The sequence below is a fragment of the Girardinichthys multiradiatus genome, chromosome 13, assembly GCF_021462225.1.
Source record: "Girardinichthys multiradiatus isolate DD_20200921_A chromosome 13, DD_fGirMul_XY1, whole genome shotgun sequence".
In the NCBI taxonomy this organism is placed as follows: Eukaryota; Metazoa; Chordata; class Actinopteri; order Cyprinodontiformes; family Goodeidae; genus Girardinichthys; species Girardinichthys multiradiatus.
In genome coordinates this window covers 5,960,720-5,986,120 of record NC_061806.1, presented here as the reverse complement: position 1 = coordinate 5,986,120, position 25,401 = coordinate 5,960,720, and the positions used below count along the sequence as shown (strand labels likewise).

General features: G+C 37.5%; 2 protein-coding genes across 3 annotated transcripts; both read left to right on the top strand.

Annotated features, from left to right (window-relative positions):
- The first annotated feature begins 6,898 nt into the window (after positions 1 to 6,898).
- ppp1r10 (protein phosphatase 1, regulatory subunit 10) lies at positions 6,899 to 17,174 on the top strand. Of its 2 annotated transcripts, none has more exons than XM_047383769.1 (18): positions 6,899 to 7,062; positions 10,181 to 10,289; positions 10,389 to 10,475; positions 10,986 to 11,121; positions 11,211 to 11,262; positions 11,345 to 11,434; positions 11,517 to 11,645; positions 11,742 to 11,847; positions 11,986 to 12,089; positions 12,182 to 12,312; positions 12,796 to 12,961; positions 13,177 to 13,320; positions 14,152 to 14,398; positions 14,521 to 14,596; positions 14,683 to 14,889; positions 15,022 to 15,145; positions 15,229 to 15,588; positions 15,771 to 17,174. In XM_047383769.1, the coding sequence occupies exons 2-18, from the start codon at positions 10,183 to 10,185 to the stop codon at positions 15,926 to 15,928; spliced, it is 2,424 nt and encodes an 807-aa protein (XP_047239725.1). In that variant the 5' UTR covers positions 6,899 to 7,062; positions 10,181 to 10,182; the 3' UTR covers positions 15,929 to 17,174. The 2 variants fall into 2 exon arrangements, with proteins under 2 accessions (XP_047239725.1, XP_047239724.1); XM_047383768.1 differs by having other exon boundaries at positions 11,983 to 12,089.
- A 4,467-nt stretch (positions 17,175 to 21,641) lies between these two features.
- On the top strand, positions 21,642 to 24,886 carry agr2 (anterior gradient 2). Its single transcript, XM_047384125.1, has 8 exons — positions 21,642 to 21,784; positions 22,229 to 22,343; positions 22,450 to 22,513; positions 22,591 to 22,643; positions 22,772 to 22,848; positions 23,164 to 23,227; positions 24,460 to 24,543; positions 24,627 to 24,886. Exons 2-8 carry the CDS (start codon positions 22,238 to 22,240, stop codon positions 24,674 to 24,676), a joined length of 498 nt encoding a protein of 165 aa, XP_047240081.1. The 5' UTR covers positions 21,642 to 21,784; positions 22,229 to 22,237; the 3' UTR covers positions 24,677 to 24,886.
- The last annotated feature ends 515 nt before the right edge of the window (positions 24,887 to 25,401 follow it).

The following is a 25,401-nucleotide window of genomic DNA, read 5'->3' as shown; positions in this document are numbered from 1 at the left end:
ACCCGGAGTCTATTTTTACCGGATGCTGGAGCAAGGCCGGGGTCAATGTGCATAAATTCACCACAGCACCAGGAAACAGAACAAGCACAACATCAGGAACTACAAAATAATTCACTAAAGATGGACTAGATCTCGCTATATTTATATATATATATATATATATATATACACATACACATGTGTATATAAATAATACCAGAGGCAATTGATGATACCTGGGAAGGCGAACTGATCAACTAATCGCTGCCGAGATTGAATTTTGATAACAGTATCGAACAGATAGATACTGAGAGATTATTTACTTTTGGAAGTCGGTAAAAGGCATAAACTGGTATGTGAATGGTTCAGAATGGACACACAGGAGGACAATATGGACTTTGATGAATGGACGCCAGTAAGTAGAGGGAGAGGATGGGGAAGAGGTAAAGCAGAAGAAGGAAAGATGTTAGACAGCCAAAGGACTAAAAGAGAGCTGGAAGAAAACAGTTCTGAAGAAGATAGAGTAGTAGGAGGAAAATTGTAAGGGAAAAATGTAAAATAATATTAAAGATAAAAAATGAAGCAGAAAAAGAGAACCTGAGTCCTATTTCACTATCTAGAGAAATAAAAAAAAGACAGGAGATGTTGAAATAGTGAAGGTATTGAGAGATGGAAATATACTGGTGACGTGTAAAACTGAAGAACAAAGAAGAAAGGCTTTACAAGTTGAAAACATTTGCAAGAAAACGGTGACAGAGAGGATGATTAGTGGAGAAGATAAAATCATTCGGGGGTAATTTATGGCATTACTCTGGAGGAAGATATAGACAATTTAAAAAAAAAAGCATTGTTGGTACAAAGGTAAAAAATCTCAAAATATTGACAGAAAATGTAAACGGAGAAAGAGTGGGAAGCCTGTCAATTTCAATAGATTTTGAAGAAACAGTGTTGCCACAAAATGTCAAAATAGGATATCTGAGTTTTTCTGTGAGGCCTTTCATTCCCCCACCACTAAGATCTTATAAATGTCAGAGATGAGGCCACATAACAGCTGTATGCAAAGGTTAACAAAGATGTCCGAAGTGTGGAGAAGACCATCGAATTGAAGATTGTGGGGAAGAAGTGCAGGAAAAATTTTGCAATTGTGGAGGGAAACATAGAGTTACATTCAGGGGATGTGAGGTAAGGAAGAAAGCAAAATAAATTCAACAAATTAAAATGACTAAAAACAGAAGCTATGCTGAAGCAGTCAAAAATGTACAGAATGAAAGAACAAGGGATGAAGTTCAAATTAAGATTCCAGTTTATCAACAAAGAAAAGTAGAATCAGAGGAAAATGTCACAATGTCTGTGGAAAAACTGATATTATTTATAGCTTATGTCATTAACTGCACTGAACAAGCAAAACAGAAAAGATTAAAATAATAGTCAGAGGAGCAGATGGGGTTTAAAGAAGGATCTCGGGAATACATTAATAAAAAGTTGGAAACAGACGGGAGGCAAGGAGGATCCCCAGCTGATAGAAACACATGATAATATTACAGTGGAATGCAAGGTTAATTGCTAATGGACAGGAATTTAAAGGGTATATAGATGGAATTGATGAAAAATCATAAATTATATGTATACAGGAGACATGATTAAAGCCAAACCTAGATGTTGTGTTTAAAGGGTATAATAGTATCAGAAGGGATAGACAAGAGGGAAGTGGAGGAGGGTGTTGAATATTTATAAAAGAAGGAATACAATATCAGATATCAGGAAAAGGTTAACATTTAGAATAGATAGTAGTTGAAATTTATGATAAAAAAGAAATATGTAAGATAATAAATTTTTATATTCCATGTAAAATATTATCATTTGAGTTGATGGATGAATTAATGGTGTATTTAGAAGGAAAAGTAATCTGGTGTGGAGATTTTAATGCTAAACAGCACATTATGGGAAAATGTAATGATAAAAATTGACAAATTATTGAAGAAATAATGGAAATGAAGAATTTGGTATGAATAAATGATGGAAGAGGAACAAGAATTAATGTAAAAACGGGTACAGAGTCTGTGATTGATTTAACAATAGTATCAAATTCTAGCTAATAACTGTGAGTGGGACATTGACAAAGATACTACAGTAGGCAGTGATCATTACCCCATTAAAATCATAACAGGAATATTAAGAAATAACAGGAATACAGGATTATATAAAAGATGGAACTTTAATAAGGCTGATTGGGGAAAATTAAAATATTTAAGTCAAAAGAAATTGGATGAAATAGATATGTCAATTGATATAAATAGTTTAAATATAAATATCTGTCAAAAAGTCTTACAAGCTGCAGAAGAGTCAATAAAAAGGAGGAAGACAGAACGATAAAAAAATTGTGCCATGGTGTAGTGAAGTAATAAAACTAAGAAATAAAGCCTTTAAAGCATTAAAAAGTAACCCAATTTATCAGAATCTAATTGAGTATAAAAGAAAGCAAGCAAAGGTAAGAAAGATCATTAAGAATGCAAAAAGAGAATATTGGAGAAACTTTTGTAATTATGTAGGGAGAGAAACAAAAATTGACCAAATTTGGAAAACATTTAAAAGAATGAAAGGTATTAGAAAAGAATATGGATATCCTATATTAAAAATAGATAATACAGTTATAACGGATGATAAAGAAAAAACTGAAATATTAGCTAAAACATTTAGTAAAATTCATAGTTTTCATTCATAGATCTACGAAGGAAACAGCAATAAATTAAAAAGCAATAATCCGGATCATCCTACACGTGATATTATAAAGCTATGCTGGGAGAAAAAAAACAAAAAAACTTAAGAGTTTTGGTTTGATTATCAATAACATAGCAGAAGAATTTCAAATATATCATAAAGAAATAAGTTCAATGTTGCCTTTGCCAGTGCTACCACCGAGGTTATTACCAGAGGCAGTGGTGGATATGGCGTTGATGGAAAAGAAAAAGGATCTAAAATGTATTTTAGATTCAAGTATAATACAAGCATATATAAACAATTATTATCAATATGTCCAGATTTACACAGACGCATCAAAAACAAATGAAAAAATAGAAGTAGCATTAATAATATCAGAATTTAGAATAAAAGTAGGAAAAAGAATAACAAATGGATTATCGATATATTCAGGAGAATTATTGGAAATATTGTCAGCAGTGCAGTGGGTGGAGGATATAAAACCATTAAAAACAATAATTTGTTCAGACTCAAGTTCAGCATTATTAAGTTTAAAACATAATCATTCAGATGGTAGGCCAGACATTTTGTTGGAAATAAAACATACTTTATTCAAAATACAAAGGATTGGATTAACATTAGTATTTTAATGGGTACCAGCACATGTAGGAGTTGGGGGGAATGAGATGGCGGACAGGATGGCAAAGAAGGCAACACAGAACCATATTAGCTTTATAATTAATATTAGTAGGTCAGAGGCGAGAAATATAATTAAACAGAAAATCAAGAAAGAGTGGTAAAAAAGGTGAATCAACAAGATAGTAGGAGAAGTAAGAACTGGAAGAAGAGCAGAAAAGAGGAAATGTTAATTACAAGATTAAGATTTGGACATACAGGACTTAATTCGACATTGTTTAAGATAAATAAACATAATACAGGAAAATTTGATTATTGTGGAGAGGAGGAAACATGTAATATCGAAGTGTCAGAAATATGAAGAAAGAACTATTTTGAGGAGAGACTTTGTAGGTATTAAAAAAATTTTAATTTGATAGATACTTTGCAAAGAAGTTTAGGTAGCAGACATTCAAATCATAGTTAGATAAAAAAAAAAAAACTAAATTAATAAATAGAATTTGATTGTTGTAATTGTAAATAAGTAAATTTAAAACCATGAAGAACCACACTCCATACCAGTCAGTGGCGGTAATGCACACCTCAAAGTTATTTGCCAACGGCCAAAAAATAATACAAGAAGAAGAAGAAGAAGCAGCAACGACGTTTCAGTTCCTCCTGTAGATAACTTTATCCCATGAAAAGGCTTCTGCCAGCAGAGGTTGCAATCAATCCCATTGAATCTTGTTTTCCAAAAACAGTAACAGTATTCATGGAAAATTATTATTAAACCAGAAAACACAGTTCATCAGCACTTTTAAAATTCTCCCACATATTACAGTGTTAAGGGGGTTAGTTTAAGCCCAAAAACATGCTTTTCAACATGTGTGTTACGAACAGAAATGTATCTTATTTAACTTCAATACTCACCTTTTAATCAGACATTACTGTCACATAAAAACAAAAATAAAGATGTCTGTTTACTGCAGTATTATATGACACAAAACGTTGGATAATAATGCGTTTAGGATAAGAAATAAATGTATTAGCCCAAAGTTTGCTGAGCTTCAATCTTCCATCAACCATACATCCACAAAGCTGTCAAGTTCTTATTAAACCAAACAAATTCATTTTTTAGCAGCAATAAGCTCAAAATTAAAGCTGTTCATTACTTTTAAGCAAATTCTATACTGAATTTTAATCAACTAAATAATATACAGTATAAAAATCCTGAAAATCTTCAAATCCATGTTAAACATCTTCCCTTCCTTAAACAGATTAACATACAGCCTCTTATACTAACACTCTCAGCTTTGTGGTTGCTTTTCTATATAAGAATTACAACAGGAATCATTAATAGATGTCTCTGCTTAGTCTGCTGCCCCCGCGACTGGGTAAAGCGGAAGACGACAACGATCATTAACAGACAACAGGTTAGGAATACTGTCAAGAAGTGTAGTTGTCAACACACACTGAGAATATTTACTGGAATTTGTACAAATCTAATGTTTTGTCTATATCTTTGTGACCATTGTTTTACTGCATGTTACCCCTACACATTACAGAAAGCCCTATTGCAGCAACTGGTGGAGGAATATGTTGTGGTGTGGCATCATGAGGACTTTCCCCACTGTTGTGCTGCTAACTTCTAGTAGCAATGTAAGCTGATACCAATGTATTTCTCTCCATTCTATGCATTCAAACACTAAAAGAACAAATTCACAGATAGATTTTATGTACTACTGTGGGATACTGATTTAATTGACAAGGAAACTACCAGAAGCATGGGCAGCAGACATGGGCCATTGCCCCTGTAGAACTGGTCCTGGCCCCTGTTATGGGCCCTGTACTGAAGACATAATACTAAATCAATTTATGATGATGATTTGCACTGGCACAGAAACCTTAACTGATTGGATAAGTGATCATGGGTCTGCAACATGCAGCTCCAGAGCCACAAGTGGCTTTTTGGCTCACTTAAAATATGGAACGATAAAATATTGCCCAGTTCTTTTTTTTTTCTTTCATTCTTTTCTTCTGTGCCCCCATGAAAAAAAAAACATTGGCCCTACCCTGACCCCTCTGGTAAATTTGGTCTAGAACCGCCACTGGCCAGAAGTATTAATACACTATTTAAACTGACAACTTTGACTTTATTTTGTAGGGATGCAGCCATATGCAAGGTTCCAGGGAAGACCAGTGACTTCCCAAGATGCAATTTCGACTTCATATGCATTAACATCATACTGTATCCTCAAGAGTGACAGAAGCATAAAATAATTGTACTTCTCCATTTGGCCTCATCATTGATGGTTAGGTGCTAATTCACAACAATGTTGGTTAACTTCAAATTCAGAACAGTAAATACACATTAGGGGACCATGAAAAGTCTGTTGGTATTTCTTTTTAAATAAAGCCTAATTGTACAAAGGCATGCTGACTAAAATAATCATTATAATAACAAATAAATCAAATGATGTTGGTGACAAAAAATAATCACTGCTACTTACTTTTTCTTCTTGCAGTTTTTCATAGTAACGTTACCTTGAATTAGGTTGTATTATACCTCATTATAGCATTCTATTTAAAAATAGTATTACAAACACAATCGAGTGTGTTGTAAATATATATATTTTAGGTGTATTAAAATACGAGCATTGATGTAGTGATTACTATTTATTAATCATTACCGAAGAAATTTCCTGAAAAAAATAGGCTATTAATTGATGTGCACTACTGTTTTTATACAGAAGTGTATATTTTACCTCTTAAGGTTAGGAGGCAAAATGCCATTGAAACCAGCGATATTTTTTCCCTTGTGCATTAAAACGTCTAAAGATCAAATCACTATTTTGCAAAGGCTCGTGTTGAAATCCCTTCTTTGTCAACAGGGAAAATTCGGACATGCCTCCCTCTCCAATATGGCAGCGTTCATTTACGTACGACATTTTTAGTTATGTGACGCACCAGTATTCTTACGCGCACCAAACCAGTCGCCATTTTGACCCTATATTTTAAACTACATTTCTATATGAAATAATGATTACAACCTTGATATAATCATCAGAATATCTTAGTAGTTTTGTTAGGTACAAGATAAATCAAAGTCCAACAGGCCAAGGATGATTTTCAAACCTTTAAGAATATTTCTTTTCTACCATGCGAGATACGCCATTGTGTCCTTGATCAAAGAGGGAAGGTCGGTTTTCCGCCATTTTGTTTTTGCTAACATAGACAAAAAACATTGGTCGTGACGTCAAATACGTCATGCGGTATAAAACGTAAGTCCCTCCTTTTCGAGCTCATTCCCGGATTTGGTCAAAGGTAAGTCCAGACAGAAACATTTGGGGGACGAGAGTGCGTCAGTGGTTTTTAAATGTAAAAAATACTGATGATCAAAATAAAATATCTTAATGTTTTACAAGGGCGAGGGTGTTTAAAAGTCAGTTGAGAGTGAATTTGTGGTTTTTTGTGTATTTCTGCAGGTTTGAATTTGCTTTGCCGAAGACTGAGCCGTCGAGGACTTCGAACAACTCTTCTCACTTTCATATTTTTTCTTCAAGTAATGGACATTTGATTACTACTTTTGCCTCCAGTTTGTTCCCGAAGGAAAGGCTAGCATTTAGCTCTCACAGCCCCACCCATAAGAAGTCTCTCTGATGATAATTAAAACCTTGAAGGTTGACGACATATAAATGAATTATGAGCTATAAGTGCTTGAAAAAGTACATCATAATATAGCCGAGACGCTGAGGATCTATAGTATCAATAGTAAGTTGATTTTTGAAGTTAAATTAAATCGACATTAATCCAATGAAATTGTTGTAGACTTACGGCTAGCTGTCGGTTGCTAGCTGGTAGAGCTCGTATAATAGTTTGGTTCTGGGCAAATATATTCTAGTATGAGCTCACACACTAAAGAGGACGGGCGCCCAGTGTTCGTCACTTTGTGTGTGAGACAGGATGGACAACTTGTTCAAATAAAAGTTTAAACAGGATATTTGTAGTATTTTTCATAAGCAATCTGTTTATAAAGATTGCCCTATGCAGGGAAAGGAAATACATGAATTCGGACATTTTATGTGAAATTTTCGTTTTATAGTTTCTTCCAAGAATCGAAAATGTACCGCAATCTGCACATAAAGATTGCTTTAGTATTTGGGTTATGGACACAATATGAAGCCCCTTTGTTTTGTCGATAAATATAGGACATGGACACTGAGCATGGTGTAGTCGGCAATCTGTGGATAAAGATTGCAGGATGGTGGCCCAGCCGTACATCGAAGCACAAACACTGTGGATTGGCCACTACTTGCTTCCCGTCCTCGGACATCTCAGCGCTATCTTTCCGGATGAAGATTTTGATGCTTTTTAAGGTTTTCGGAATTGAGCATAGACTTGGTGTAGACTGCGGTAGTTCGGTGATCGCGCTTGTTTCCACGCCTGGTTTCGGCCTTCACAGTGTTTGCAACGACACCCATTGTTTATGAAGGGACGTACCTTGGAAGTGGTTAAGGGAGGGTGGGTCTTATTTGCAGCCAGACTGCAGTTCCCTCCCCCAAGCTGAGAGGTGGTGGATCAGCCTTGTAGGCCCCTTCTGCTGGGACAAATGTCAGGGCAGGCCTTTCAAAGGATTGGAGAATTCCTTTAACCACAGTTATTTGTTTCTCTGTGTAAGAAAAAAAAAAGTTTTTTCTGTTTGGTGTTTTAACTATTAGAATCTATCAGAACTAAATAGGAGGCTTGGTCATTAGGTACTCTCAGATGATTGGAATATGTGCAGCATTGCAGTGGTAAACATTTCCCCACCTAAATCAGAGTTACGTTTTTTTAATGACTTTATGTATTTGTGTAACAATTGTGACATTTACAGGGTGTCAGGTATTTGCAGTGTTGTGGAGGTGTGAGACAATATAAAACTTCTACTACAACAGTTATATGGGTAAGACCTGATTACTCGTATCTGACATTTTCATTTCAACTAGTTGGCTGCAGGACTACGGCTTCTACACTTGTATAGCCATTTACACCAAAAGAGTTTGATTATGAATTATCATAGATAAATGCATGCGTTTAAAGCATCGTCTGCACAATGACTAAAACTGATTCTAACACGGCCAAATGATTTTAAAATTCTATTTATAAATTTGTATAACAACCTGTCATTTGTGGCATTTTAGACTTTTTCCATGTGGTGTTTCAGTACAAAGCATACATTGGAGTTACTTTGTGTAGAGCAGCATACAGTGACAGGACAGAAAATATACACTCAGGTCCAAAATTATTCAGACCTCTGGCAGGTTTAGATTGATAATTATTTTTATTCAACTAAGAAATTTGTGTCTGACCAAAAATGAGATGGGTATCTCTCAAAAGATGAGAAAAAATGGAAAACATAAAAATTCAAAATAAAACCACTTGCATTTAAAAAAAAAATAGTATACTGAAAAACATTTATACTGTTAATCATTGGAAAACTAGTTGTTGCTAATAAAGCAATCAACCCCTTATAATCAGCGTGCTTTTTGCATGTTTCCACTGGTATTTAATGACTTATTATTGATAAATCTCCCTAATCTTTAGCTCCCTTCACTGATTCCATGTTCCAGATATTATGACAAATTAGGAGAAAAATGGCAAAACTACAAGATTACATCTAAGTCTCACTGGTGCTTAGCTGTAGGGGAGAAAATGATTCCTTCTCTTGACATTTGAACTCTGGGGCTCTGTTGTGTAACATTCCCTCTGATTACACAGCTGGGTCTAGGTTTATAGGGCTTCTACAGTTTCCAGTCACTTTATAATTCAGATTGAAATTTTGTAAATCTGTACCATTCATCTTGTCATCAGAATGTTTGTACACATTGTTGGACTGATGACCCTTCTCCACCCTGCAGACCAGTAGTACTAGATGTGGTCAACATAACATCTAGTATTTCAGCTACTAACTTAGAATGTTTATTAGGGAACGTATTATTTGTTAGACGTTTACATCAAACTATTAAAATTAGTTGGAAAGTGTGTCCAAATTGTGTCCTTGTATACACATAAAGAGTGAAAATAGTTTTCTTTTCTTGAAACTTCTAAATAAAAAGTAAGATCAATAAATGTATTTTTGTTGGATGTGATTCATGGATCAGTTTTATAAACACTGAGTTGTCTCTCACTTTGTACTTTTAACCTAAACTGAAATAAATATGGTGCTGTCTCACACACACAATATACACTGTATGGGGCTATGTTTGTCTTGTGTGCAAATCTCTGGAGCAGAGATTCTGTGGTACTTTGTGGACCCATGTTCCTGTTGAACTGGTTTCAGTTGAGTCCGGGGAACAGCTCCAAATAGCTGGAGCATGAGGCAACACTGCAGGTGCTTGTCAGAGCAGCTATGTGGCTTGAATTGAAGATCTGTGTATGCGGATGTTTCAGCCTGGGTGTCATTGATAAGCTGCTGTTTCCATCTGTAACCATCGACATGACTAGTTAAAGACACGGTGTTTTATTGGGTTCGTGTTCTGTAAGATGCATGCTCAACACTTCACTAATTTGCTGTGTTATTGCATGGTCTTTGAGCCAGTGCAGACAAGTCGGTGTCCTCGGGCGGCGTCTTCTTACTGAGGGTACCAGATGATGCTGAGAGGTCATTTTGTTCTGATCTTGTTGGTCCAACAAGGTCACTTTAGTTGAAGTTGTCTTTTAAGTCTTTGTGCTGGAAGAGAACAAGATAATGTTCTTCCATTTATGGTCCTAGGAAACCAATCTGGATTTCTCTGGCATGCTTCACAGTGTTTTGTTTGTCAGGCAGAAAGTATGTTGCTATTAAACCATCTTTGTGTGAACCATTTAACACGTTGGGATGTGAATTCATATTGTGACGTGTGTGTTTTAGACATGGCGAAGGGACCAGTTGACCCCAGGGAGATTCTGAAAGGCGTTGAAGCCCTGCTTGGAAAGGATGGAGAGCTCCGCAGCCTGGAGGGAGTCCCGAAGGTGTTTAGGTGAGAAGTTCAGAAGTGATATGATGATGTATCTCTGTGCCCCCACTGTTTTAAAATGTGCCAACATGTTTTTACTGGTTTGTTTTCTTCTCAATGCAGCTTGATGAAAGCTTCTACTAAGATGGTCAGTAGGTGTATGTACCTTAACGTGTTGCTGCAGACAAAATCTCACGATGTCCTTAACAGGTAGGACTTCTACACACGCTATCTCTTGCAAATATTAATCCTTCATGATGTTTCACATTTAACTCCTGATCCTCAAAGTACAGATAAGGTTTTCCTAGGGTCAAACATGTTCAACGGGCTGTCAGTGCATCATTTTGTTAGTACAGATGAAACTGGATGTAATCCACAGCTGACTTATATGCCTGAGTTTAACTTTCAGTCTATTCTGCTTGTTTTCATTGTGAAACACACTGTGGTTTCTGACCTATGAAAGATGCAACATTAACTCGTTTTACTTACTTAGTGGCTGGTTGAAAGCATCAATGACCAGCAGTCTGTTGTGGCAGTTAATGTTCTAGGAGGTTGTTAACAATGTGGAAAGTTGCTGGTCTAATTCTGCAGATCTTTGTTAAATACAAGCAGCAGTCTGGTCATGTAGGAGAGAAATAAACTGCTCCAACAACAAGCACTCGCAGTAATGATGTCATCTTGTTTACCGCCTCCAGTAAAATAAGCGATTCCTTCATGCAGGTTTATCAGAGTTGGTGGCTACAGGCTGCTCAATTCCTGGCTTACCTACTCCAAAACCACCAACAACAGCCCTCTGCTTCAGCTCATCCTGCTCACACTGCAGAAGCTGCCTCTCAAAGTAGACCACCTCAAACAGGTAACACCTTTATTTTTCTGACAGAGTACACCTTTAGTCATAGGACCAGCCACTTTTGGCAGTCTCATCGGCTTTTATTGTTTCCCCAGAACAACACAGCAAAACTTGTGAAGCAGCTGAGCAAAAGTGCAGAAACTGAAGGTCAGATTACTTCCCTTTAAGACCCAAAACTATATAAATGTTGGTTTTTGTTGCAATATTAACATAGTCTCTTTTTTTTTAGACCTGAGGAAGTTGGCGGCTGTTCTAGTGGATGGTTGGATGGCTACAATTCGCTCCCAGAGCGTCTCAAGCAGTGGCAGTTCCCCTGCTGGTATAGACTGGCATATTTCTTGTTCAATTCCAGACTGAAAAGCTGTCGTCTTGTCTTGTTTACCCAATGTTTATTTTTTAAGATAAAAAAAAGAAGAAAGAAGAGAGCAAGATGCCAGTGAGGGATGTGAAAGAAAAGAGTGGAGATGAGGGGAAGAAGAAGGAGAAATCCAAAGCTCATGCACCGAGCCATACAAAGATTCGCTCCATAGGTATGCTTGACCTAATTGACAATGATCATGTGGGTTTTATATATTTATATAATTATGTGTGTGTGTGTAACAGATATCTTTGTCTTTCTTGCATAGGACTGGAGATGGAGGCTTCCAACCCAACCCCTCTTAAAAAGACACCCTCTGCCCCGCAGCTGGGTGAGAAATATATCATAAGGCCTCCATTACTGAAGAGGCCGAGGTAAGGCACCGTCCTGCTTGCCTGTTTTGCTTTATCTTTAAAAACAGTGGGAATGAATTATGGGAATGAATCTAGATGATTTTTGCTGTCAGTCTGCTAAATTTATTTCTGATCGGTGATCCTTTTTGTTTCCAGTAGCTCTGGTCCTTCAGATGCTCCACCTCTTGAGAAAAAATACAAACCCCTAAATACTCCCTCAAACTCAACCAAAGAGATCAAAGTGAAGATAATTCCAGCACCACGTAAGTTTAAGCAGACTTAACATAACAGCTTTTTATTTCTAGTTGATGGTTTTAATATGGCACGTTTTCCGTTTTGCTTTTTTTTATTGCAGCCATGGAAGCTACAGGCTTTCTGGATGCCCTGAACTCAGCCCCAGTACCTGAGATCAAGATCAAAAAGAAGAAACCACTTGGTGCTTCTACTCCTGCTAACACCAAAGCCGTCTCACCAACGTCAACCAAGGTACTGACTGGGTTTATGGGGCTCTAACAGGAGTCTGAGCGTGGTTAAGGTAGTGAATAAACATTCACTCTGGCCAGTTGTTACTGATTTACTGACTTATTTGTAGTTAGGAAACAATCTGCAGTAGCAGTGAGTTCGACTCCAGCTTAAGTAAGCGGCACTGTAGAGACTGATACTAAACTATTTCCTTCACTTAAATCTTTGCACAGAGCTCAAAATTTGTTCTTGTTGCTGTTTATATCCTGAAGTATTATACTTCAAATGTTCACAGTAAATATACTTGGAATCTGACAGTGCATGGACATGTAGGCAGTTTTATCTACTAACGCCTGGCTGATGGTAGCGTTGAGTAATGATGTCGTTAAAACAAAGCTGTCGTAAACGTCTTTTACCACTCATGCTGCAGGGAGACCAGGCAGCAATGTTCTGAACTATTAACCTGCAGTTCTTCTTGTTATCAGCTGCTTTCTTTTTGTCCTTTAGGCGAACCCATTTGACAGCAAACCAGCTGGGTACTCTCCATCTTCAGCAAGACTACCATCTCCAGAAGCTGCTGCTTCCACTACTACTACTGCTGCTGATGAAAACCAGGAACCAGAGCAGCCTTTGACCCCAGTTCCTGCTGAGGACCCAGAGACCTCTGACAACAGTAAGGCCCAAAAAAGTGTAGATATATCAAAGTAATCTTTCATATGTTTCACTGACATTTCATAAAAATGTGCTTTTTGATCTGAAACTTTATTAATTAAAATATCCAGGCAATCTCTGAATTTCTCAGCTAAAAGCTTCTTTTAGCTATGTTCCTCTATTATAAGAAGGAAGGTATGACACAATAAACCTGAGTCTGTTCCTGTGTTGCCACAGCTGAGAAACCCAACGCCTTGGCAGAACCACGTGCAGAAGAAGAGAGCCTGACCAAGAAGGGCAAAAAGAAAAAGACTGTTCACTGGGCTGAGGAAGACCAGCTCAAACACTACTTCTATTTTGATTTGGATGAGACTGAGAGAGGTAAGGAATGTGTGTGTGAATGCACACTTTTTACTGAGGAATACAATTGGACAACAGCAGCAGCATACACAGTAAATGTGCAAAAAACATAGATAAAAATAGCATGCTCGGTATCAAAGAATTACTTTGTATAAGTAAAAAAAAAAAGCTAAATACAAAGTTAAACCATTAAAAAAATCAAGAATAATATTAATACAACTAAAAGTAAGTAGGAGTAGGAGCAGTTAGAAACATGAACAGTATAACAAGCAGTCAGACATTATATGACAGATTTGAACACATTTGACTAGTTTAAACAAAGTTAGTTATTTGTAGAAACTGTCATTTGCAGTTTTTCTATAAACCATATCAAAGACATTAAATAGACAGTTTATTTTTTTAGACGAGGTTTACACAACCTCTGTTAAACACATGGGCTCTTATTTGCTACTTCCTTTTTATTATGTTATTAACAGCATAACTTGGAACATATTAAAAGTTAGACCTGGTTAAAAATGGTTTAAATAAAGGTTTATACACAGTTACCTAAAATCATTTAAGTGATGCTGAGAGAAGGTCCGCTAAACACTTCAGTTACATTTATTTTATATTTATTAGAGGTTTCTAAAAGTGTAGAGCTGGTCATATTTACACAAATGGTTATTTCTTATTTTATTGATGTTTTCTGCTCTGAGGCAAAGGTTTAGAAACCATAGAGGAAAGAAAAGGTTTGAGAATTCTTTTTGGGGAACAGCACTGGTTTTATCCCACAGTTACAGCCTGTACTTGTGGATGTGATATTCAGTCATTCATGGAGTAGCTTTAATTGATTTCATTACATTTTATTTATAGTCAATGTCAACAAGATTAAGGATTTCGGTGAGGCTGCCAAACGGGAACTTATGATGGACAGGCAGACCTTTGAGATGGCTCGTCGGCTATCACATGATACCATGGAAGAAAGGGTCCCCTGGACACACCCGAGACCTTTGACTTTGGCTGGCAGCTTGGTCACCCCAGGCACCAACAGCACAGAGAAACACACCCAAAGAGAGCGTGAGATGGGCATACTGCAGGAGATCTTCCTTAGTAAAGAGAGGTATGTGTGTATATAAAGTTGTATTATGCTGGTAACACTGGAACCAGCTTTTAGTGGGGTTTTTAATCAGAAAATACAACACCTTACTATACTAAAGAGTTCCCATATTCTCTGTTCATTAGTGTACCTGACAGTCCTCATGAGCCAGACCCGGAACCATATGAACCCATGCCCCCCTGTCTCATTCCTCTGGACGAGGTTAGCTCACATTTACCAAAACTAGTTAGATATTATTGTGGTTTATTGTATCGTCTGCTAAGCTGTTGATGTGGCCTCCTCTACAGGACTCCTCTATGGTGGATGATAGTTATTGTGAGCCTGCAGACTCGGTGTCACAGCAGGCCCAGACTGAAGGCTCCAAGCTGCCCCCTGTCCTGGCCAACCTCATGGTGAACCTGAGCAGCAACTCTCGCAGCCCACAGGCCTCCAACACTGTCAGCAGCCCTGCAGCTCCAGTTGTGAATGTACAGGAGCTACTCTCATCCATCATGGTAAAGATGACATTATCATAACATATTCTTGTGTTTAGCATTGGTTCTAGTTCTCTCAAGTCACTAAACAATAAACTGTCTCTTGTAAAAGACCTTGCTTTGTTTAAGCTAATACTAGTTGTCTGTGATCAGGGAGCTTCTGGAAGTCAGTCTACTGAAGAACTGATAAAGCAGCCAGACTTCTCAGATAAGATTAAACAACTGTTGGGTTCTCTGCAGCAGACACAGATCCAAAACCATAGTGGACCACCTCCAGGTAAACACAGTTCCTTATTATCCATGCATTCACCTGGCCTCCCAGTCACCTAGTTAATGTTTCCTTAACTTCTACTCATTCAGTGAACCAGGGGCTTCTCAGACACGGTCCAGGCATGAACAATATGACCAACATGCATATGCAGTTGCCCATGAATGGCGCATACCCACCCAACAGCTCACCTGGGGGTCCTCGCTTCAACCACCCCCCACCCCCTCACAACCATGGGCCACCTTTCAACAATGCTGGAGGCCCTCGCATGATGGGCCCCAGACCAGGACAAGGTAGAGGGGAGAATGGAAATTACTGGGGAGATGACTCAATGAGAGGAGGGCCTCACAGAGGAGGACATTTCCACCGAGGAGGCCGGGCTCGCGGAGGAGAGCTTGGTTTCAGAGGCAGAGGGCGTGGAGGACCCAGAGGGGGGCACAACAACATGAATGGTATGTGTAGTCATGTGTTACTTAATCCTGCTTAGATTTTCTGCTCAACATACCGACTGAATGCGAGAGTGTATTCAATTGTTTTTCTTCCTAATGGTAAACATCATCTAATGTATTTTCCAGCCTTGAAGGATTGCCTAACCAGCATATGGCATTATTGTAACTGTCTTTTCTTCTTGCAGATATGTCCAAAAGGCCAGTATGTCGTCACTTCATAATGAAGGGAAGCTGCAGGTATGAAAGCAACTGCGCTTTCTACCACCCTGGTGTGAATGGCCCACCACTACCACCAAATCATCCTGCTAACCAACACAACCAGCACCCACAGCACGGCCACTAGGTGGCACTGTTGCGTTATCTCTACAACCATGGTGGCAGTGGAAGACGCAGGCAGACTGACTGATGTCTTTGACATGAATCACAGAGATCTGCCTCTGCTGACAGAAGCTGTGACAGACAACAGCAAACAAACTCTGCTAGATGATCAGAGATGGGACTCCAGTGTTTTTGTTTTTCTTTTTTTTTAACTGTGAGACTAAAACGATCCACCACACCTGACCACTGTGTTTGAGTTGCTGCAGCTATTTATGGAATTGCTGTGTTCTTCATGCCATAAATTTCATTGACCGAATTAATTTAAAAAATGTTCCCCTGAACAACAAAATATCCCTCATTATGTGGCTTTGGAATTGGTGCCAAATATGCTGCTATAGGATTCCTTCAATTTCCTACGTTCCTAGTATAGTTTGTACAGAGGGTCCCAAGGTGTTCACTGATAAGGGTTTAAGGAACACAGAATGCAGTCAGGTAGTGCTTAGCTTACCCAGTCCTGAGGAAACAAACCCATGCAATCTTTCTGACCCGACAAGGCGGGTCCAGATTTTTTTTTTTGTCTTTTTTGTTGCAGCCAATATGAAACGTTAATAGATGCTAATAAAGCTAGGCAGTATGTTACATGGAAATTCTCTGCATGCATGTTGGACTCAGCTGGATTTGTGGGTGTAATGTGACAATCATGGCATAACTGGTCATTATTGTTGAGTGCTGCCTGTTCTTCTGTGCTCTCATCTAAACCCAGAAAGGGTTTGTGCTTTCAGTGTTAGAGATGATGTATCCATCTGTGGGTCACCTATAACAAGTGTTTTCTGTGAAAACAGTTATTTTTTTCGTCTCTTGTGGGACTTTGAGAATGTATTGTTAAATGTTGCTCCCTCCTACCTTTTTTTTTTTCTTTTTGATACAGGCTTGGCCTTTGAACCTCAGTAAAATGTCTTCATTTTTTGCCAGTACAAAATGTTGGTATGAATACACAACTCACATATATATATACATTTCTTTTTTGTTATTCTTTTGCACACATGAAATGAAGAAATGTCTAATTGTGTGACCAATGTTTTTTTACATTAAGCCCCAGAATCCAGAAAAAATAGGTGTGCTCCATTATTTCTTTGTATTTAAAAATATTAACTGTTAGGATGATAAACATGACACTAGATGAATCGGACCTAATTTACTTTAAAAATGGTAAAATGTTTTATTACTTTGGATGCCTTATCTGGGGTAAATAAAGTATTCAGAACTGAAAACAAGAAATATCCTGAAAATAACTTCAATATTAATAACAGCTCCAATTATTACACATAATGTCCATTCAATGAAATGTTTTCATCAAGATAAAACAAAACTGGGATGTGGTTGGTGAGAAGGACACCATCAAAGCATATGACACATTTTTAGGGATATTTGAAATGTTATGCAATTGTCCTAAAATATTTGGTCAAAAACAAAAAGACAGCCCATGGATTCCCTATACTAAGCAATAAAAAGAATACCCTTCACAGAGAATTTATTAAAAAAACAATAGAAAAATAATAGAAGTACAAAATATAGAAAAAATTATATCAGAACATTAGAAAAATTATGATAAAACATTACAGAATAAGAAAAACGATGTGAAAGCTGTACGAAAAGAGGTGGACTTTCCTAGAGCTGCTTTTAGTTATTTTGTCCTGTTTGGTAACAATAAGGATCTTAATGCCCAGTTCTAAAGAAGACGGTGTCTAGTTTGGGATCCTTTGAATACTTTGGCATATATTCCCAGGTATTAAAAAACAGTTAATCACAACAGCTTCAGAACACTGCATAATTACTAAAACATTTGTGTTGTGTGGTCCACAAAGAGAACAAAAAACAGTCTATACATTTATTAACACACACTTAAATGTTGTGACACTGTTTGCACTCTAGATGTTGTCATAACCTAAAAACATTTAGTAGCATCTTGTGGTTTCTGAATAGTCAGTTCAGTGGGCACCAGCCCCTCTGTGACACAGCAAGGGGCTGGTGGTCTCCAGTGGTCACTGGGTGAGAGGTGGGTTACATCCTAGACAGGTCACAAGTCCATCATAGAGCAACAGAGAGACACACAGAACAAACAACCATCCATACCCACATGTTTTTGGACTGTGAGTGAAGTTCTTGAAGAGGACCCATCCATGCATGTGGAGAACATGGAAATGTCCTGGAGAAAGACGGCAAGTTATGGTTGTAACCCAGGACCTTCTTGCTGCAAGGCAACCTGCTAACAACTTGGAAGCAATGAGGTGCATCCTAACATCTGCACCACCATGCAGCTTGTCACTGGGTATATTTACCGAAATTTATTACAATCTTTGAGAAATGGCAGGCAATGTATGACAAGGCAAAATCCTAAGAGCAAAACTGAATTGACTTAATATCAAAAACAGTTAGGCGGTTCGATTCAACTTTAATCTCAGGTCTTTTACCAGAAGCCAGGGAGCTTGATGATTCAGTATCTTAGCTGTTCCTAGACCTGCCTTTAAAGATAGAAACCTGCAAGAAAGCTTTCTTTGAATCCACAGGACCCACTCTGCTGTTTTTATAGCTAGACGGTCTGTGTTTGGTTTTCTTGAAACATGGTGCTGTTCATTATGGTCACCCATCTGTACTTTGGTCTCATTCCTCATTGTTTCATAAATCTTATGGTTTCAACTTTGAAAACCCTAGTTGTGCTACCATAGTCTGTTAGAGAGAAGGTGCTTACTCCTGGAGACCCTTCCACACAACAGCTACGTCTTCAAACCTTTTTAGAACTCCACCTATTTTAACTTTAACTTTTAACCATCTGAGGTTAGGTCTGTGTTGAAGCTCTTATGTTAGTGTAATTTCTCCCAGAGAATTGCTTGGTCTGACCTTAAGCAGAAATTACTGGGTTGTTAATTTGTGGTCAAATTAAATATTTTCCCCTGATTTTCCATCTTTTTCACTGTAGAATGATGGACTTCATATAATTTGAATATTTCCTTTAACTCTTTCCAGACTGCTGCACAGCACATGCAAATCTTTTTTCCATGTTTGTATATGTATGGCTATGAAGGAAATTATTTAGGAGATGCCAAAAGATAAATACAGCAGGATTAACCCTATGGGTTCAGCTGTACCCAGCACAGCCTGTTCTGGTCCAAGCAGAAACAGTAAAATAGTCTTGTCAGCACCAGACAACTTTGTTTTCCAGTGAAGAGATACATAGAAACAAGAGTAGAGCAGCCTGGGTTTTTGTTTATTTGTCAGTCTCCAGGTATTAACCCAATTAGGCAGCAAAACTCAAACTAAAAACAACTTAAAATATCTTAAAATAGGGATGATGACTGATAAAGAAGAAATATGGAACTATTTTAGTCATTATTCCATTTGCACCAGATGTTTAGAACCTGTAATGCTATAATCTATATATAGTATAAACATCTATATTGCTTTACATTAAACAGCTGTACTTCTTGCACCAACTGTTGTGTGTATTTTATACACACGTACACACACACACGCACACACATCAGATCCGTATTAACAAGGCGGGGCTGAGTGCAACTGATGAATGGGAAACGTTAATAGGATGGTTCTTAACCAAGCCCATAAGAGCAAATATTGACCGTTGTACGGTTCAAGCATACAGTAAAGTGGTCAGAAAGCAAGAGTTAGGACACCTCAGCACTAGACACCTTCCGCATCCTGTTACAAGTGAGCATTGACTGCATCTGTTTGTTTTGTTCCTGGGCTGGTGAAGAGCTTCATTGGAACACTTTAATACGCTGAGGCCCATTTAGAGAATATTTCTTCTTGAACAAAGAAGGCCTTAAAGATACAACTCTCCTGTGTTTTCTGACAAAGGCATATTTTCCCTTGGCAGCTACATGGTACAACATAAGTGGCTGTATTTTTTGCTTGCCTAACATAAGTAGGAATTTTACTGGAAATTCTTTACGTTTTACTCCCTTTCAATATAACTGTTCAAAGTATTTAACAGAACTCTTCAAATTGATTGTTTACTTTTGAACAGCCCTAGCACAAGTTATCCCTGAAACATCTCTCCTGCTGTTCACTCTCTTAGCATCTGGGAAATGATTCAGAGACATGAGAGGAAAGACTGCTTGACTGTTAAACAATTTTTATCATGGCACCTGGAACTGGTACACTATAGAAAAGTTATGTTACTTATTTATGTTCCTAAATTTAGTTCTGTTTTTACGAACACAGAAATTACAAAGTTCATTCATTCATTCATTCATTCAATCATTTTCCTTTTATTGCACTCGGTTACAAATATCTGGTTTAAAATTTGTTCCCCTTAATAAACCTTTCATAGAGCCTACCACAACACAGCCAATGTTGTCCAGCAGGTAAAAAAACAATAGTCTGGTGTTTTTAAAAATAATGAAGCTTCATGGCAAAACCAACCAGCCAGTGAAAAGTACTTTTATGGCACTTTATACATGCATGTGTACAGCCATTTTTAATGTACAAAAAAAGAGGAGCAGGTGTTCAGACTGTGGCCACAGTTACTGGCATGCTGGGAAAAGAAAAAAAAAGAATTGATGGAGTAGGTAAAAGGCAGATTGGATGTCCGGAAACTCACTCCAGCCTGAGAAAGAACAATGGAGCCATTGACCAATGGCTCCACCAGTGGGAGGTTGTAGGATTGGAACAAAAGTTACTCCTAAAGTTGCTACTAGTAGTAGATTTATAGTAGACTTACCACAGATTTTTCTAAACTGGGACAGTTTTGTCTCAGCAGGGAGGATTCGGCTTCTGGAAAGGCAGTGATATGTAAGCCAGAGGAAAATGCTTCATATATATTAGAGAAGAAGAAACTTCACATGTCTGTCTCTAGCTGTGAATACCGGCCTATTTTGATACAGGCTTGTATTAAAAGGCAAATTGCTAACTCCCATGTTGCAAACTTTATAGTTAGCCTTTAAATGACAGCAGAATAAAAAAGCTGAAAGTATTTTAGCCAACAGTGGTCCCCACCTGGCTACAGTTCCTTTTACAATCCTTTTAACACCTGGCGCAGTTAAAAAGATTTGTTGCCACTGATGGAAGGTTCCCCGCAGAACCAGCACCTGGCATGCTGGAAATAAACTAAAACTTTAAACTGGTTTACAAATGGGGATTTAAATTGGAAGAATGAAGAAGTTTTACTTTGAACTGTGAAATTGTTATTTGTCTAGGTTGACGTGTCTGCATCCGTCTTCCCCGGTGCATCAACTGTCTATACTTTGTAGCAAATATGTACTGAGTTGCACCTTTGTGTAACAGGCAAATCACAATAAAACCAGTTATCACTGAGAAGTCCAGTGCTGACTCATCATTAGAATGGTGTTAAACTCCTCCTCTTATTCAAAAACAGCCATGGACCTGCAATATGTCCTGAAGAGCATTAATCAACATTAAAGATGTTTTTTAAAATGTTTAATGAAAGCATTTTCATTAATGGGATTACTACAGGGACTACACAATAAACTAATCCTAACTTTAAATCATGTCATAACATAAAAGCAGTCACCATCTTGGTCAGAAAGGCTGACTTGTCCTTGGATTTGAGCCAAACACTTCCTGTGGCCCAACAAGTTACAAAATAAACCACTGTTTAGAGGTGGGCTTTTACTTCAGGTTTTTTTTTTTTTGAGAGAATACACAGAAATTTTAAACCAACAACTTTTGCAACAGAGTTCATTCTGCAAACGTTTGAGTCATTCTAGCTGAGGAAGGGAAGAAAGGGAGCAGTGAGAGAGAAGAGGGCGGATCCTCAGGGAACAGGTGCTTAAAAAGGAATCAGGTAGGCTTCAGCATACAGGAGATCTCTCAGCTTCGATCCGACCAGTCAGAAACAAGGACGGTAAGCCTTTATGGAGATTTTCACCTAAAGAAACAGGGAACGTTTGAGTATTTCTTCCTGCTCCAATTTGACAGCTAAACTCTTCTCAAATACGTTTTGAAAGTCAGTCTTTGACAATAGAAATATGATATTTCCAACAACAAGATTTTCTATTTAAACTATAAAAACTGCAAAAGAATAGTTTGGAGGTAAAGTCTCTATACTTAATCCAGTGTCCTTCTTCCTTTGATTTAAAAACATTCCTGAAAATAATAAATAAAGGAGATAAAGATGTAAATTAAATGAGAATATTTTGAACTGTAAACCATTAGCCTCACTGGCTCAGTGACTCTTTTCATAACTATGGCAACAGTTTAAGTGTAAGACTTTTCCTTTTTGTGATTTTTTATTTTTTATATTTGTGTTTTCATATGTGTTTGTATTGTGTCTTAATGTTCGACTTAGTCCTTAAGGATGAAGGCTGTGCTTTCTGTTGTTTTGGTGTTGGTGGTCATTTCCTCCACCATTGCCAAATACATCCCAAAATCTGGCAAGAGGATCCCACAGACTCTGTCAAGAGGTCTGTACCAATCAGCTGAGACTGTATGACTGAATGAATACAGAAGGTTACAGATGCTGTGATGAAATAGATTCTCACAGACTTTAATGTTGTTATACATTTCCAGGATGGGGTGACCAGCTGATCTGGGCTCAGACGTATGAAGAGGCTCTCTACTGGTCAAGGTCAAGGTAAGAAGCAATTAAAATGGTTTAATGATGACAGAGCTTCTTAAGCAGACCAATAAATTAAATGTGCTACCTTTCAGGAATAAGCCTCTATTGGTCCTGTTTCACCTTGAGGACTGTCCACACAGCCAAGGTAAGTGTCAGGTCTTTTTTAAATAGTTAGGAGAAAATGTCCATAATGTGATGCTCAGGTGTGCCATCATCGTCCACATCATGCGTTGCGCCTGCTGCTGTTTCACTTAAAACCATCTCCTGTTGCAGCACTGAAGAAGGTCTTCTCTGAAAACAACGAGATCCAGAAAAGTCTTGATGAGGATTTCATCGTTCTCAATCTAGTGGTAGGTTGCATAATGTTTTTAATCAGGTTACCCTGGAAACAAGGGTGTTTTAAAGTTGCATATGGCTCATTCTTCATTCTTCACACTGAGGCACAGTCCTCTTACCTCACAGCTCAATAACATTTTATCATTATGTTTTCTGACAAATATAATTGTTTGTTTCTCAAATCCTCATATATTTCTTCTTAAAAAACATCACATTTTAGTTAAATAACGTTTTAGTTAAATAGATGCTGATGTTCAGACAAACACGTTGGCTTTGGGGTCCTGAAAGTTCTGCCCAGAGGTTCACAAGTCATTTTTTCTGCCCTCCAGTATGAAACCACAGACAAGCATCTGTCTCCTGATGGACAATATGTTCCACGGATCCTTTTTGTTGGTGAGTGCTTTGCATCAGGATTCTTTCTATAATTACCAGAGATTTAACTTGTTTCTGAAAACTGCTATCTACATGCTTTGCTTTTAGTAGACTGAAAACCAAAGCTTTGTGTATTGGTTGCCAATATAATTCCCTAAGGAAACAGATAAATGGTTAAATGATCTGAATTGTGTTTACATGTGGGAATTGTACATGTCAGGAAGAAGACGTGCATGGATGAATATTAGACAAATCGAGAAAACTATTTCACCAGTTTACATACATCAAGCAAACTGGAATCTCTGTGAGAACCTTCTTTCACTGGTGTGGTCAAGTTGTTCCCTCTGAATTACAAATTACAGTGAGTTATAAGTTAAAAACTGAGATATTTAGTGTTTAATTTGTTACCTTACTTGGTAGCATTTAAAGGCCAAAGCCTTGCTGTTACCTACCTAGCTTTAATTGTGATTGTGTGGTCTCCAAACAGACTTAAGATTAAGGGAAAAAAAGCCTCAAACCACATATAGAGACAAGAAAAATTAAAGATGACTGCATTAAGAAAATAATTAGTACTTTGCTGTAAACGGCTTTTAAAAAAAATCAAAGTCTCTTAAATATCTTTACCCTCCAAAAAGGGTAAAGATATACTTTGTGCTTCACTAATTTATCTGTCCACCTAACTAGATAAGTTGTAAATGTCAGACACACATAGTATTTATGTATTAGTTTATTCATGCATGTAATGATCTACTCGGTCATTATATGTCAAGGTTTTGGCCCAGGCTGGGACTAAAACATCCACCAGCTGCCTTAAAGACAGGCACTCTGCTCCACTTCAAACCATAATCAAAGTTATGCTGTAAATTTCACATTTAGCAAAGTCACAGGATGAACCTTAACAATGACCAGAAGTAACAGCAGCCAAATAATGTTCTAAATGTCTAAACAGCACTGTTCACATATCAGACTGCTGTTAGTTTTAGATACAAGCATGGGAAGTTAAATTCCTTCTTCCTTTTCAAAGTTGAAGCTGTTTTTATTCTTTTGATATAATGTTTTCTATTGGTGCATTGAAAAGTGTTCTTATTAACAAATTCGATAAACTATTTTACAGGCAAAGGCAATTTACAAAGCTTGTCACCAGACTGACTATTAAATAACCGTCTAATTTAGCTTTTCGAAAGACGTTGCTTCAAAGTAAATGCTCCCAGTTCCCGATTAGTTGCACTTACGCAAGACTCATCTCTTCACAGACCCCTCAATGACTGTGAGGGCTGATATCAACGGTCGCTACTCGAACCGCATGTATGCGTATGAAACAGGTGACATCAACCTCTGTAAGTGCTGCGCATGTTGGTGATCTGCAGGCTGTGTATTCAGGCAAAATGCAGAAAATAATTGCTTCTTGTTTCTCCTTCAGTGATAAGCAACATGCAGAAAGCCAAGAAGCTCCTGAAGGCCGAACTGTGAGGACCAGGACTGAACCCAGTTTCCCTTCACCCTGTGGTGAAGGGATAGCACACAAAACTAAATACTGGAAAGTTTCCACTCTTTACCTTTGACATTTATTTTTTTCATCTTGAGTAACTTTACTGATACATAAAATTTTTGAAGCGAATTGTTTGGACATATATTTGATTTATGTTGATCAAATAAAGGCTTGTTTATTAATGAACTGTAGCATGAATAAATTGTTCTTTTATTTGAAAATACAACACAGTAAAATGTAAGCCAAAAACTGTGTCCAAGTACGTGTGTTATAAATTCACAAAGTGTTGTTTATTACCAGCTCTGTTTTGTTATTGCTACATCAGATCATAGATTCACCATCTTGGGCGTTTGTTGAGATGTGGGTTCATCCATTCATTCAGACATGTATTTGTAGTGCTGACCTCATCCCAAATCACACAAAGCCTCATGAATGAAAACATGACCTGGTTTTTAAAATGTACCAATAACTGTGTGCAGAGATCATTTGGAAAAAGGATGAAAACAGCAAAACTTTGCTAATTCTGGGTCAGGGCATAAGATCAAATACATTTCACAGTCTCTCTAGAAAAGTAAAGAAATAAAAATTTTAGAGCTACAAAAAATAAATCCAATCTCTAAGGATTTAAAAGAATACAGTGTGTTTTCCCTGAAGTCATCACATTCCAAATGTCCTGAACGTGTGGCCATATTGGAAATACTCAGGG